This window comes from Macaca mulatta, chromosome 11 (genome assembly GCF_049350105.2).
Source record: "Macaca mulatta isolate MMU2019108-1 chromosome 11, T2T-MMU8v2.0, whole genome shotgun sequence".
Classification (NCBI taxonomy): domain Eukaryota; kingdom Metazoa; phylum Chordata; class Mammalia; order Primates; family Cercopithecidae; genus Macaca; species Macaca mulatta.
In genome coordinates this window covers 92,037,923-92,053,000 of record NC_133416.1, presented here as the reverse complement: position 1 = coordinate 92,053,000, position 15,078 = coordinate 92,037,923, and the positions used below count along the sequence as shown (strand labels likewise).

Sequence of the window (15,078 nt, the reverse complement as noted above, 5' to 3'; positions counted from 1 at the left end):
CAGAAATTCAGAGATGATCATGAAATTTTTGAAAATGGGAAACATTAGTCAGGATATTATTCCCCATCATATCAACCTTTCAGCAGTTACTGCAGAAGATTATCATTTAGTTTATGACATCATTCAAAAAGTGAAAGAAGAAGAGTTTCCTGCTCTTCATCTCAATTCCTGCCAAATTGAAGAAGAGCTAAATAAAGTTAGTAAGCCATGTTTGAGCAATAAAATAATTATCATTCAGTTGAAATATGCATTATCCAGCAGACTCCCTTCAGGAAAAGGGTCTTCAAATGCCCGAGGAAGCTCTTAAAATGCCCAGAGAAGCTCCTGGGCATTGTAAGGCTTTCACAATTTACATTCTTAATTTTAGAGAATATGTTTTCTTAAATGGTAAAGATTTGCTTTATTTTAAAAAGTTATTTCATTGATTGAGCCACAATAATTTAAAATATGAATATAAAGTGATTTTCATCATAGAATGATGATCAGTCTGAAATCTTTCTTGCTATAATATTCAATATAGAATTAGAATTATGGCTCTCATTTACATATACATCATATGATTGCTTTGATGCATGAATAATATTTAAAATAGAAATTTTAGTTGTTGCGTTCCACAAGTCATGATCAAGGTTTTTTTTTTTTTTGTTTTTTTTTGTTTGTTTGTTTGTTTGTTTTTTGTTTTTTTAGCCAGAGTCTCACTCTGTCGCCCAGGCTGGAGTGCAGTGGTGCGATCTTGGCTCACTGTATCCTCTGCCTCCCAGGTTCAAGCAGTTCTCCTGGTCAGCCTCCCGGGTAGCTGGGATTACATGCATATACCACCACATCCAACTAATTTTTGTAATTTTAATAGAGATGGAAGAAGGGGGTTCACCATGTTGGCCAGGCTGGTCTCAAATTCTTGACCTCATGATCTGCCTGCCTTTGCCTCCCAAAGTGCTGGGATTACAGTTCTGAGCCACTGTGCCCGACTGATCAAGTTCTTTTTCTTAGCTATGTTGTATTAAGTAAGAAAAAGGTCAGCGTTAATAAATGTGCTTGTATTGGCTGCCACTGTCTCCTGTATGTCAAAAAGGGAAATATAATGGGAAATTAGTCACTATTTGCTTTAAGATAGTTAAATGTACTTGAGACTAATGTAAAGAATCATGTGTGGATATTATTCATTAAAAACGTAAAGCCATCATTAATAGAAAAACCTTGAATTTCTCAAGGAAATATTTAATTAATTACTAATGTACTATTCAAAGTTTTGTTTTTTTAATTCTCATCTATCTTTATGAGACGACACAATCAACTTGAAGTTTGGTTATAGGTACAGTTAGACGAAGTAAGTTGTTATTTTACAACTCAATATTTGTGATATTTGTAAAAATAAGCTAACATTAATATTGGCAAGTAAGTAAATTTCTTCCTGCCCAATTGGAGTATCTGTCTTTTAATTCATTTTGTTATTAGTTTGGTCTGGAAATTCATTGTGTCTCCTGAATTATGAAAACCAGCCCAACTTTTTTTTTTTTTTAAATCAGGGAGGTAGGAATATCAGAAGTAAAAAATGTAAAGATACAGATTTTTTAAATTAAAAATTGGCTTTTTATGATCTACTTATTCTGTTCACATCCTTTTATTTTGCATTTGCAGTTTTCTCTTAAAACAAGTTTATTATTCATAGTATATATATATATTTTATAACAATTGATTGAGCCACTTTGAGGTAAGGTAAAACCAAATTTTTAAAATCTTTATGTATATGAGCCAGAAATAGTTTATATATATATATATGTATTTATATGTCTATGATAATATGTCACTATTCATATTCATAAGCTTTAAAAAAACCAAACATATTATGTATTCTTTAATATAATTTTTCATTCTAGGAGTCTTGTGAAATAGTATATACAACACAGTCGTGTACTCTGCTTAGTAATTATACACAAAATTTCATTATTTGGATCTGCTTGATCTCATTAAATCCGAGTTCTGAGAATGACAACATGATTCATCAGGTTAAGAGCTGATGTGAGCATGTCTATTTCCAGCAGCCCTGGACATTATTCAGAGTTCTTTTCTCCTCATTGTAACTGAGATATAGAGCGAATGTTTAATTATTATTCTGTACTAATGTTGCTATTTTGTGTATTTTGCAGGCTGTTCAGGGGACTGGCTTAGCTTTTATTGCCTTTACAGAAGCGATGACACATTTCCCTGCATCTCCCTTCTGGTCAGTGATGTTTTTCCTCATGCTGGTCAATCTAGGCCTTGGCAGTATGTTTGGAACCATTGAAGGGATTGTCACGCCTATTGTGGACACTTTCAAAGTGAGGAAAGAAATTCTTACTGGTGAGTATTTTTGTATTTGACTTTTCATTGAACAAAGCCAGGCCATTTTATTCTTGGTGAAAGTTTAGAGATGAAAACTGGAAAGTCTTATATTTTGAGTTTTATTAATTTCTATTATTACTATTTATTTATGATTGTATACATTGTATACATTTTAATTATATAAATTTTTATTGTATATATATTATAAAATAGGAATGTTTTAATATAAATTACATTTTATCATTTATTGATAAATATTTATTGTTATAATTCATTAATAGTAATGCATTATCAAGAATTACTGACACTAGAATAAAGTCATGGAGTGTTTGTGTATAATTTTGTATTCAAGTCAAATAATCATAATTAGAGCAGTTCAGATGCAATATTCCTATCCAAAAAGTACATAGCTGAAAATGATAAACCTAAATCCAGTTCTCATACACAGCAGCAACAGTGATTTATTAGTAGTTAATGTCTCCAAGTAGAGAAGAAAATAATTTATCAATATGAATGGTAGTTAATAGGTCCAATTTACAAGTGATTCTTAAAGTACCAGTTTAATGCATCACACTCTCATTTAAGGGATATAAAAGATATAAAAAATTATAAGAGAGATACAAATATATATTTAAAAATCTCCAAAAATAATAACACTAAAATTAAAATCAGATTGCATAGATAAGACTTATAGCATGTAAAATACTGATAGAGAGCATAATGGATTTTACATGTAAGAATTCAAAAGATTCTAAGTCATCTAAATATATGATGGAGCTGTCAGAGAAAGAGATGGAAGTTGAATTGGAAAGAGGAAGGGTCTTCTCAAGGGTCAGAGGATAACTTTAGTAAACATACATAAATGGAGATAAAGGCAACAGTAAGAAAGCTAACCATACGAGAGTACAGTACAGAAATAGTACTAGTAAGTGATGTAAAATAAGATTGGATAAAAATTTTATGGATAACCTTGAATGCTGGACAATGGTGTGCATCTCCCAAAGGCTATTTCTTAGCCATAAAAATTAACTAAGAATTTATGTGTAAATAACTCTCAAATATATACCTTTATCACTTGCTGCTCTGATAAGTATGTCTGTATGTGTTTGTGCATGTGCATGTATGTGTGTGTATAAAACAATTTAATTTCAGCAGTTTGTTAATGTTGATAGCTACATATCCACAATTCAGCTGAACAGAAATGAGGAACTGCTTTATATTATTCAAGAAAGTGATTTCTACTTCTTAATATGAAAATCCATATCCTGCCTGAAATGCAAGCTAAAGTCATTTTTGTATTCTTATCCTTGCTCACCATATCCAAACTGTCCTCTCCTATAGTAAAGGGCTTACAGGTTAAGGAAAAAGTAACAATGTAAAGGGAAAATCACATAAAGTAGTATTTTCTAACTCCTTCTAGAAGACTTATTTGGAAAGAGCAAAAGGGAATGTACCCTCTTTCCCACTTCTTGTGTTTTGGGATCATACTGATACTTCAAATAGTAGTCATATTTGACCTCAATGAAATATTACCTCATTTTCTTTGGTAGGTGTGTTTTCTTCTCTTTTATGCAGTAAGATTTAGGCAAATGAATTACTCATTATCTTTTCCCTCACATCTCCAGCAAAACTCTTACTGTCTGTACCACTTATAATGTGCTTTTTTTATATTTGCCTCATACTGTGGTGTAATTAGGAGATAGTGAAAGTGACACAGGCTGTTGAGAAAGACAGATTTGAGTGCAAATCCAGACTCTGCTACTTCCAGCTTAGACTTTAAGCATATTACTTAACGTTCTTCGAGACCATTTCTCTAATCTGTAAAGAAAGCAATACATTGTTCAATTGGGATGTTATAAAAATTAAATGAGATAATGCAATATTATTTTATACTGTGATAAGCATTTAAATTTAATATGCAGTAGAATCCAAGTAAATGTTACTTTTCTTATTCTACATTATATGTTTACATATGATATTCATTTCTGTAAGATGTAACTCACAGCACCAGTATAGTACTTAAGAGATGGAGGTAATTTCTTCATGTAACACATACTTGCTGAAATTGTTAGGGAACATTCATATGATTGAATCCATGGATGTCTTTATTCCTTAGCTGCCATTACTACTCTACTTCTTTCAAGTTTACTCACCTCTGCCGAAATGTGGTTGAGGAATGGAATGCAGTCATCTTTTACCTTTGGAGGCTTCTCTGCTAATGAGCACAAAAAAACAAAGAGTCTAACAAAAACATGGGAATATTATATGAATTTCAAATCTTCTCTAAGTAGTAGCTGGTCAGAAATTTATGCATCTGTTTCTTAGCTATTACTGGGGAAACTCTTTTTAGATTATTTTTCTTAGATGTTATTTGGATGATCAGATTGCATAACTCCATTATAATTTGTTTCCAAACTAATCTGTTCAGGCAAGATAAAGATATAAATGTGGATTATTGTTGAGGTTTTTGGTGTGGTCAGACTTTTTCAGTTATGCTTGAAAAGTAACCATATTTCAATCAATGATATAATATGTATATTTCATAATATTATAAGCCATATTAGTCTCATTATTAATTCAAAAATTTCATCTATATTTCAACACTACAGAACATTATAAAAGGAAGAAATGACCTATGAATATTTGCTGCCTGAAGAAGTCACTTTGCTATTAATTATAGGAATAGAGTATGGAAATTTATACTTTCAAAATTTTCTGTAAATTTTGTCTCACTTATTATTGTACTTGGTAAATGAATAACTTGCTGCATACAAACGTTATATTTATAAGGAGTCATTACTTAAATTCACTATATGCATAAACAATGAATAAATTCACTATTCATAAATTCATATCAAATACATATACTTTTCACATCAATCAAGTACACTGATATGAAAAGTATATGTATTTTAACTGATGTGAAGCATCAGAGTAATCTCAAGGGAAAAAGACCTTTGGAGGATTTGTCCAATATTTTTTATAGTCACTGTCTCTAATCACATATATGGACTGAGAGGTAATAAGATCACCAAGCTCATTACAGCCCTATTTACCTTGGTAAATTTACCTTCGTAAATGAATTCAGGGAGATGAATTACTGTCTTAGAATAAATTTGTATGAATGTTGGGACTATACCCAGGTAACCTAATTCCTAGTAGGTTATATACCATGTATCAGGAAAGGTATTGCCTGTTTATATGATGGACATGTTATAAAAGTTTTAAAAGTTTGAATATAATAATTTATAATAAAGTTTGAAGGACTTGGCTCTGCATAGAGTCTCATTTTTTCATTTGTTTCTTTTGTCTAGTTATCTGTTGTCTTCTGGCATTTTGTATTGGCCTGATATTTGTGCAACGCTCTGGAAATTACTTTGTTACAATGTTTGATGATTATTCTGCTACACTGCCTCTGCTAATTGTAGTCATTTTGGAGAATATTGCTGTATGCTTTGTTTATGGCATAGATAAGTAAGTATATTTGCTTTTATGTATTCACTTTTATCTCTCTTTTGAAAACATCAATTATCAACATTCATTTCATTAAGAAGAGGAAAGAAATGAATAGAAGAAACAATTCTTTAAAAAAATCAAATTTTTTGCAGGCTCTTATTGATTCAACAGTTTTGGTAAAGTACATTTACCTATTGGGCAAATAGAATTATATAGGATGTAATAGTGTGTAGAATTTTAGAGCTTTGATTTAGTCCTGGTTATCAAAAAGTAACTTTTAGGATCTAGTAAGTATTGGCAGTGTTCCAAGAACCTTAGGTTCTTTTGAGTTGTTAATCTACATTCTACAGATGTAGTTGTTATCTACGTTTCACAGATAAGGAAAATCAAGCTTAGAGAGATACCCTGTGACTTGCCTGTCACCCACCTGGACAGCGACAGACCTGGGACTCATGTCCATTTCTGTTTAACTCTAAAGCTTATCTCCTAATTATTTTGCTAAACTGATTTATAAGAGGAGTGCATGTGTCATAATGACTTATATAGCAGGACAATATTGGGAAATGATATTTTCCCAGGTGAGACGTGTATGTCATTTGCTGCACATAAACGTTATATTTATAAGGAGTCATTACTTAATTTCACTATGTGCATAAACAATGAATAAATTCACTATTCATAAATTCATATCAAATACATATACTTTTCACATCAATCAGGTACACTGATATGAAAAGTATATGTATTTTAACTGATGTGAAGCATCAGAGTAATCTCAAGGGAAAAAGACCTTTGGAGGATTTGTCCAATACTTTTTATAGTCACTGTCTCTAATCACATATATGAACTGAGAGATAATAAGATCGCCAAGCTCATTACAGCCCTAGGTAAAGTAGCAATGCATGCACCTTAAGTGAAGACCAGAGTCCTTTTAAGCAACATAAAGAATATTGTTGGTATTGAATGAGCTTTGTAACAAAGCTTTATGGTTGCCAAAAGCTCCAGGCCAGGAAGGTTAGGAGAACTTACATTTGATAATCATGTACTGTATAATAATAGTAGTAATAGCTCGTACCATATAATTCAGCAATCATGCTACTTGGTATTTACCCAAAGGAGTTGAAAACTTATGCCCACTTAAAATTCTGCACGTGGGTGTTTATAGCAACTGTATTCATAATTGCCCAAACTTGGAGGCAACCAAGATATGCTTTAGTAGGTAAATAGATAAATAAACTGTGATACATACAGGCAGTGAAATATTATTCAATCCATGAAAAGACACAGAGGGAATTTTAATGCATATTACTTAGTGAAACAAGTCACATATGAAAAGGTTACATATTGTAAGATTCCCCTATATTATAATACGGAAAAGGTAAAACTATGGAGACAGTAAAAACATCAGCAATTGACAGGGGTTGGGCCAGATCCAGGGAAGTATAGTCAGAGCACAGAATGTTTAGGGCAGTGGGACTACTCTGTATGACACTGTAATGGTGGACACATGTCATTATACATTTGTCCAAACCCAGAGAATTTACGACACAAACAGTGAATTCTAATGTAAACTGTGGGCTCTAGATAATAATGATGTGTTAACTTATGTAGGTTCATCAGTTGTAACCAATATTCCACTCTCGTGGGAGATACTGATAATGGAGGAGGTTATGCGTGTATATTGGTAGGAGCTATATGGGAAATCTCTCCACTTTCAGTTCAATTTTGCTGTGAACCTAAAATTGCTCTTAAAAAATAAAGTCTGTAATAAAAAAATAGTCCGTGTTAACTAACATGAACCATATCTTACAGATGGGAAACTGCCCCTTCTTTTACAGGAGGATACAATATGTTAGCTGTAGAGCCAGTACTGTAACCTTGACCTTCATTTCAAGGCCAGTTTTCTCTAAGCTTTACTAGGCTACTCAAAACTCATAACCTGTACCATGATGGAATTTGATGTTGTTATTGGATTGATCTGTAAATACATTTGTAGTTTAGATTTCCATTTAGACGGTTAATTATTCATGATAAACTTGCTAAAGAATCTCTCTTTTTAATGCTAGTGTTCCTGAATAACACTATTTATAACAACAGAAGAAAAAATACTACTACTAATAGATGTATCTGTCGATTTTGTACTATATGTGAGGTAGTATGCTAAGCATCCATTGTTTATGGTTCTAGTAATAACCCTCAAAGGTGGGTATTATATTATCTTTTTGGAAAACACCAAAAATGAAACTTAGAGAGATTAAGATATACATCAAAAGAACACAGAACTGTGATCTGAAATGAGGTCTCTTGCTCTTCAAAGTTCGTATTTTTTCTAAAGGGCAGGTATAGAATTCTTACATTGAAGATGTCCTTTAAGATTCTGGAGCAACTTGGAAGAAATGAAAAAGGGAGGAGAAACATAGAGATTAAGACTGGGTCGGGCACGGTGGCTCACACCTGTAATCCCAACACTTTGGGAGGCCAAGGTGGGCAGATCACTTGAGGTCAGGAGTTCGAGACCAGCCTGACCAACATGGTGAAACACCATCTCTACTAAAAATACAAAAATTAGCCGGGCATGGTGGTGGTCGCCTGTAATCCCAGCTACTTGGGAGGCTGAGGCAGGAGAATCGCTTGAACCTGGGAAGACGAGGTTGCAGTGAGTCGAGATTGTGCCACTGTACTCCAGCCTGGGCAACAGGTGAGACTCTGTCTCAAAAAAAAAAGAAAGAAAGAATGGACTCAAGAGATATGACAATTCATAACAATTAGTTACTATATGTAGACCTTTTTAAAAATTCAGAATGTAAAAGGAAGAGTTCAGAAAATACAACATTGATTAGGTATATTTGATGATATTAAGGAATTATTATGCTTTTAATGCTGTGATATTAAGGAATTATTACTTTTACTAATTTTTACTAAAAGTAATAGAAAAATTAGTAAAAGCAATAGTTAGTAAAATTATTATTTACTAAAAAGTAATTATTACTAAAAGTAATAATTCCTTAATAGCATAGTAATAATTCCTTAATGTATAATTACTTAATATTTCTTAATAATAATTAAGTAATAATTACTAAAATAAATAATTTCTAAATAATTTCTTTTAGTAATTATTACTTGTATTACTAAAAAAGAGACAATAAATTTTTAATGCACTGAAAATATTTTGTTTATAGAATAGAAAGTTATCAGTAGAAGAATTCAATATTTGGCTTAAGAGAGTTTTCCCTAAATAAAAATTATAGTACTTAACTGTTTTCATTTTACTTTATAGTCATCTTCCAAGAGGAACTTTGATACAATATAAAATGTCATAGGGTATCCATGGCTAAATCTTTGTCAGACCATTAATACAATGCACATTTTTAAGGTTTAGCAATATTAAATTAAGGAATAATTAAATACTTTCTTTTTATTCAGGTTTATGGAAGACCTAAAAGATATGCTGGGCTTTGCTCCCAGCAGATATTACTACTATATGTGGAAATACATTTCTCCTCTAATGCTATTATCATTGCTAATAGCTAGTGTTGTGAATATGGGATTAAGTCCTCCTGGCTATAATGCATGGATTGAAGATAAGGTAAATACAAAATAAGGGAATTACATTTTTAAAAGGTACATAAAAAGCTTTTTTAGAGCATTTTGTCTCTGTCACAGCATTTTTTTGCTGTTAATGAATGGCATAGCTTTTATGCAAGGATATGAGATTTACGTTTGTGCCCTGCCCCAGGCATATATGATTTTTAAAATACATTGTGGATGTTTTTAACACATATGAAACACTGACCTTGTCCTTATTAAAGCAGATATATCCATCTTAACATTGACGAACCAATAATTATTGGGCCTTTGACTCTAGAAAACATATTAATCAAAACCAGAAATGTTTTAATACATGAATTTATTAAGTTGTATCCCAGGCCAGGTGCAGTGGCTCATACCTATAATTCCAACACTTTGGGAGGCCAAGGCAAAAGGATCACTTGAGGCTGGCAGCTTGAGAGCAGCCTGTGCAACATAGAGAATCTCTGTCTCTACAAAAAATGAAAAAAAATTAGCTGGGCATGGTAGCACTCGCCTATAGTCCTAGTTACTCGGTAGGCTGAGGCTGAAGGATAGCTTGAGCTCAGGAGTGGAAGGTTACAGTGAGCTATGATTACTACTGCACTCCAGCCTGTGTGACAAAGCAAGGCTCTATCAATCAATCAATCAATCAATAAGAATTGTATCCCAGATTTTATGTAATGATGAAAAATATGTATTAGCAAAGTACACAATTTAGTAAATTTTAAAGAAAGTTCTGTTATAACATTTATATTAGCAATAACTATTTCAATTTCTATTCTCAAGCTGAATAATAATGTAATCATTAGGTATATCTCAGCTGCCATAAAATCAAAGTGCTTATTTTCAGAGATACCTGTGACCTTTAACTATCCTGTGGTTAATAATACTAGACTGAGGCATAAACAAATCTGTTCTCTCACCAAAACCCTTGGGGCCAGATGTGCTTCAAAAGTTTGGTTTTCAGATTTGAGAAAGATATATGACACATTTAAGAGGTATCTATTGCTTAGTAACAAACTACCCTGAAATTTAATGGCTAAAAGCAACATTGATGTATTATTTCTTACAGTTCCGTGGCTGAGCTAAGCCGTTGTTCTTCTTTTCTTGCCTAGGCTAACTCAAGCAGTTGCATTCAACTTGGAGGAGAGCTGGGCTCTCTTTTTAGGTGGTCTTTCATTTATAACGTTTCCAAGCATTATGGATTCAGGGCAACATTGTAAGAAACAGAAGCAGAAATTGGAAGGTCTTTAAGGCTTAGTCTTGGAATTTGCTTAGCGTCATTTCCACCGCTTTCTATTGGTCAAAACAAGTCACCAAGCCAGCCCAGATTCTTTCCTCATAAACCTGAAGCAAGTACAATATTTTATGTATGTGCAAAGAAAGATAGATTACTAATAATTATTATTTTCTTCTTTAACAGGCATCTGAAGAATTTCTGAGCTATCCAACTTGGGGACTGGTCGTCTGTGTCTCTCTGGTTGTCTTTGCAATACTCCCGGTCCCTGTAGTCTTCGTTGTTCGTCGCTTCAACCTTATAGATGATAGTTCTGGTAATTTAGCATCTGTGACCTATAAGAGAGGAAGGGTCCTGAAAGAGCCTGTAAACTTAGAGGGCGATGATACAAGCCTCATTCACGGAAAAATATCAAGCGAGATGCCATCTCCAAATTTTGGTAAAAATATTTATCGAAAACAGAGTGGATCCCCAACTCTGGATACTGCTCCCAATGGACGGTACGGAATAGGGTACTTGATGGCAGATATTATGCCAGATATGCCAGAATCTGATTTGTAGCTGGGGGAAAAGTCAGTGAGTTTTATTTGGTTCATTTTTACCAATGAACATTGGCCCTACTAAGAGAAGCATTAGGCTTCCCTTATCAGAGGGCGATCTCAGGTGTTCCATGGCTGTGATCTTTAATCCTAACAGTGTATGTCAGTTCAACTTGAGCATTCTTTTGGATTCTTTGGTTTACATTTGTACAGAAAGGTTTGCAGACAAATCTTAGGATGGCTGAGGCACATGTATGCGAGGATTTTTTTTAAGTACTTTTGGTGTATTTTCAAGTATTTCTATCTCTTAAAAAAATTGTGTTACCTCAGTTTCTAATAATTTCTGGGTTTAGTAGTGTTGGCAATTAAAAATGGTATACCTTAAAATTTATAAGTTTGCCTTCAGGGTAACTTCCAGTGTCATAATGAGCAGTTCTGTAAGTGGGTGCCTCTCAGCACATTTCCATGAATATATTATGTAGATAGGCTGTATTGATTTTGGTAGCATTGATACCTTCTTAGGCAATTAGTTGAAGAAAACTGCAAAATATTTTCTTATGTAATAGCTGTATAGAGCAATAGCATCAAAGCATAAGAAGGCACTAATGCTGGGATGAAAGATGAGATTCAGAGGTGACTGAGAATCATGTGAGTGATGGCTGTATATTTTGTGTAAAATATATGTGTGAAAATGAACTAGAGTGAGTTACTCAGCACTCTCAAGAATTATGCAGACTCTGCATTTTTCTCATGCCGTGTGCCTAAAAATCTACTTGATATTTATTGTGGTTTCAAGATTATTCATAGTATATTTATACAATATACTTGCAATGCATATAAGTACTTAAAGTACTAATTTGAAAACTTGAAGCAAGATGGCATTTTAATTAACCTATTTCTGTTTTGCTTCTGTTTTATGCAAATATACATCATTTTTAAGTGATTGTTAAAATTGTAATGCATTACATTTTAATCTACAAATAAACAAAGTTTAGAAATGTTTGTTTTTCACATTGATTTTCTTTGTATCACCTCAACTGGATTGTCTTTCATTTCAGTCAGCACTTAGGCATTTCATAATAACTAAACATCACATTCCAAGTGGGATTAATTACATTAATTGAATAGAGTTACCACCACTTCAGAGACAAAGGAAAAACAGAATATTATGGTTCAATGGTGTTCTTATGTAGTCTTATGATTCTTGAAAAAGTACTTATAGCCTCCCAAGAAACCATGTGTGCAATTGACTGCTTGCTGTGTCAATATTGTCTGTAAAGTATAAAAGACTATGATTTTTAAATAAAACTGTTGTGTATATGAAATTGGATAGAGCAGAGAAACCTCACTGAGTGCCCTCTAGTTAAAAATCTTTCATTTATCCTACCACCAGATCAGTTACATGTTAAAAACAGTGACGGAAATAGCAGCAAAATAGGTGAGATAATACACATGCCGTATCTATTGATTTATTTCAGCCAGTATTCTTGCTCTGCTATAGATAGATGTTAATAAACAGTATCATAGCATTTAAAATATTAATTCCACTGGTGCATAAATTTTTAGTCTTTTAAAATATATTCATGAGTATTATGTTTTGTATCCCTTTAAAAAGGTTTAATATTTTATAAATAGGCAGTATATGCACATTATACAAAACTAAAAAATTATGACAATTCAGTGTGAAGCAAATTCTCACCCAACATTTCTCCTGGCCATCCATTGTCCATCCTTAAAGGCAATCACCATTGCCAGTTTCTTCTGTATCCTTCTGGAAATACAATATATTGCATAAATGACAGCATTCTATATTCTTTCGTCTATATTTTACTTATTTCTGTGAAAAATTTATTTTGGACAGCATTTTACATATGAATACTCACAAATGTGCTTCATTATTTCAGAGGCTGAAGTAATAAAAATTTTGTTTATTTTTGTGTCGAGGCAATATTTTTATATAGTACGCTAATCTTTATAATACTTAACCTGCCAGACTTTAACTGTAACACAATAATGCATTGCCAAATAGCACCATTCTTCTTCTCTCGCTCTCTTGCCATGGGGGCTCTTAAAAAAAAAAAGTATATATCTAAGGCATACAACATGCTGTTTTGATGTATATAAATATAGTGAAAGCAAAAAAAGTATATATGTAAGGTGTACAATATGCTGTTTTGATATACATAAACATAGTTGCAGCAATTAACTTGTCAATCATCTCCCATAGTTGCCTTTTCTGGTGGCAAGTGAACCTAAAATCTATTCTTTTAGCAATTTTTTCAGTATTCAATACAATATTATTAACTATTATTTTCATGTTTTACATGAGACCTCTAGAGTTATTCATCTATATAACTTTGAACCTTTTGACCTACTTCTCCCCATTTTCACCTTCTTCCCACTCCTGGTAATCAACTGTTCTACTCTCTGTTTCCATATACTTGGGTTTTTTTTGTTTGTTTGTTTCTACATATAAGTGAGGTCATGCTCTATTTCTCTATTTCTTTCTGTGTCTGGCTTACTTCACTTAGCATAATGTCCTCCAAATTTATCCATGCTTTTGCAAATGGTATAATATTCCATTGTGTATATATATCATAATTTCTTAATTCATTCATCCATTGATTGACACTTAGATTGTTTCCATATCTTGGCTATTATGAATCATGCTGCAATGCATGTGGGAGCACAGATCTTCCATGAGGTGCTGATTTCATTTCCTTTTGATATAATCTACAGTTTGGGTGCCTGCCTTGCACTAGGAATTATTTCTGCATCCTTCTATTCACTGAGTAATATGAACAATGCAGGAATATTATTTTTGAGTTGAAATAGAATTTAAAACCCTTATTATGGTTTCACTTGGCAGATAAGGAAATCTGGCCAAAGAAGTTAAAGAAAAATGGACAAAGTGCTCTTCTTTTTGCTTCCTTCATGCAGTCAGTTCTTCAGCTGTACACTTATTTATTGATTTATTCACTCAGGATCTATTAACTAAAATTCTAACTTATTATAAGTACTTTATGCAAGACACCATTATAATTAGAGTATAAATGCTCTAATTAATTTTTTTCCATTTTCTCTTGTTTGCCAGTGAGAACTGCTACCTGCCTTTTCCCAGGCAATGTAAGATTTAATCAACAAATAGCAGTTTGAAATAGCCTTCTCTATACTGTAAAATTTGAGGCTTTCAAATTTGTGTTACTTTCCACTACTTCTATAAACTCTGGCCTAATGTTGCACCTCCATGTGATGTAGCCAAGATTCGTCTGTCTTCAAACAGAAAGGAGACTAGGGACTGAGACGGGAGGGATAATAAATGTTCTGGAGTAGAATGCAAGGATGACGGGGTGGAGCAACATGGTGGAATAGAAGCCTACACCTTTTATCTTTCTTGCAGGAACCCCAAATTTTAACAACTGCATGTACACAGAAAAGCACGATCACAAGAACAAAAAAAATCAGGTGAACATTCATAATACTGGTTTTAACTTCGTATTGCTGAAACAGGCATTGAAGAGGGTAGGGGACATTCTTGAATTGCTGAAGCCACCTCTTTCCCATTTCCTAATAGAGGGCCTGCTGTGCAGGGTGTGCACTTGGGGAAGGGAAAGCACAGTGACTAAGGGACTTTTTCATTTAACTCAGTGCTGCCCTCCCACAGTAGAGAGAAAAGCTGTGCTGGGCTCAGTCAGCATCTGTGCACAGGGAGAGTATTTGGACCATGCATAGCCAGAAGGAAATCGCCCATCCCAGCAGTCAAAACTTGGGTGTCTCAGCAAGCCTCAACAACATGGGCCAAAGTGCTCTGGGGTCCTAGGTAAACTTGAAAGGCAGTCTAGGACACAAGAACTGCAATTCCTACTGCTGGGCTGGGACTAGGATGGACTATGGAGGCACATGACCTAGGGAAACACCAGCCTGGGTGGTTAAGGGAGTAGTGCCTGTGCCACC

The 15,078-nt window shown here is 33.4% G+C and overlaps 1 protein-coding gene across 1 annotated transcript in view; it reads left to right on the top strand.

Moving 5' to 3' along the window:
* Positions 1-12,449, top strand: part of SLC6A15 (solute carrier family 6 member 15) — a 52,682-nt gene extending 40,233 nt beyond the window's left edge. Inside the window, exons 8-12 of the mRNA XM_015152362.3 lie at positions 4-196; positions 2,148-2,340; positions 5,637-5,796; positions 9,202-9,364; positions 10,772-12,449. Coding sequence (XP_015007848.2) covers positions 4-196; positions 2,148-2,340; positions 5,637-5,796; positions 9,202-9,364; positions 10,772-11,146 — 1,084 coding nt within the window. The 3' untranslated portion in view covers positions 11,147-12,449. The remainder of the gene's footprint in view (positions 1-3; positions 197-2,147; positions 2,341-5,636; positions 5,797-9,201; positions 9,365-10,771) is intronic.
* The last annotated feature ends 2,629 nt before the right edge of the window (positions 12,450-15,078 follow it).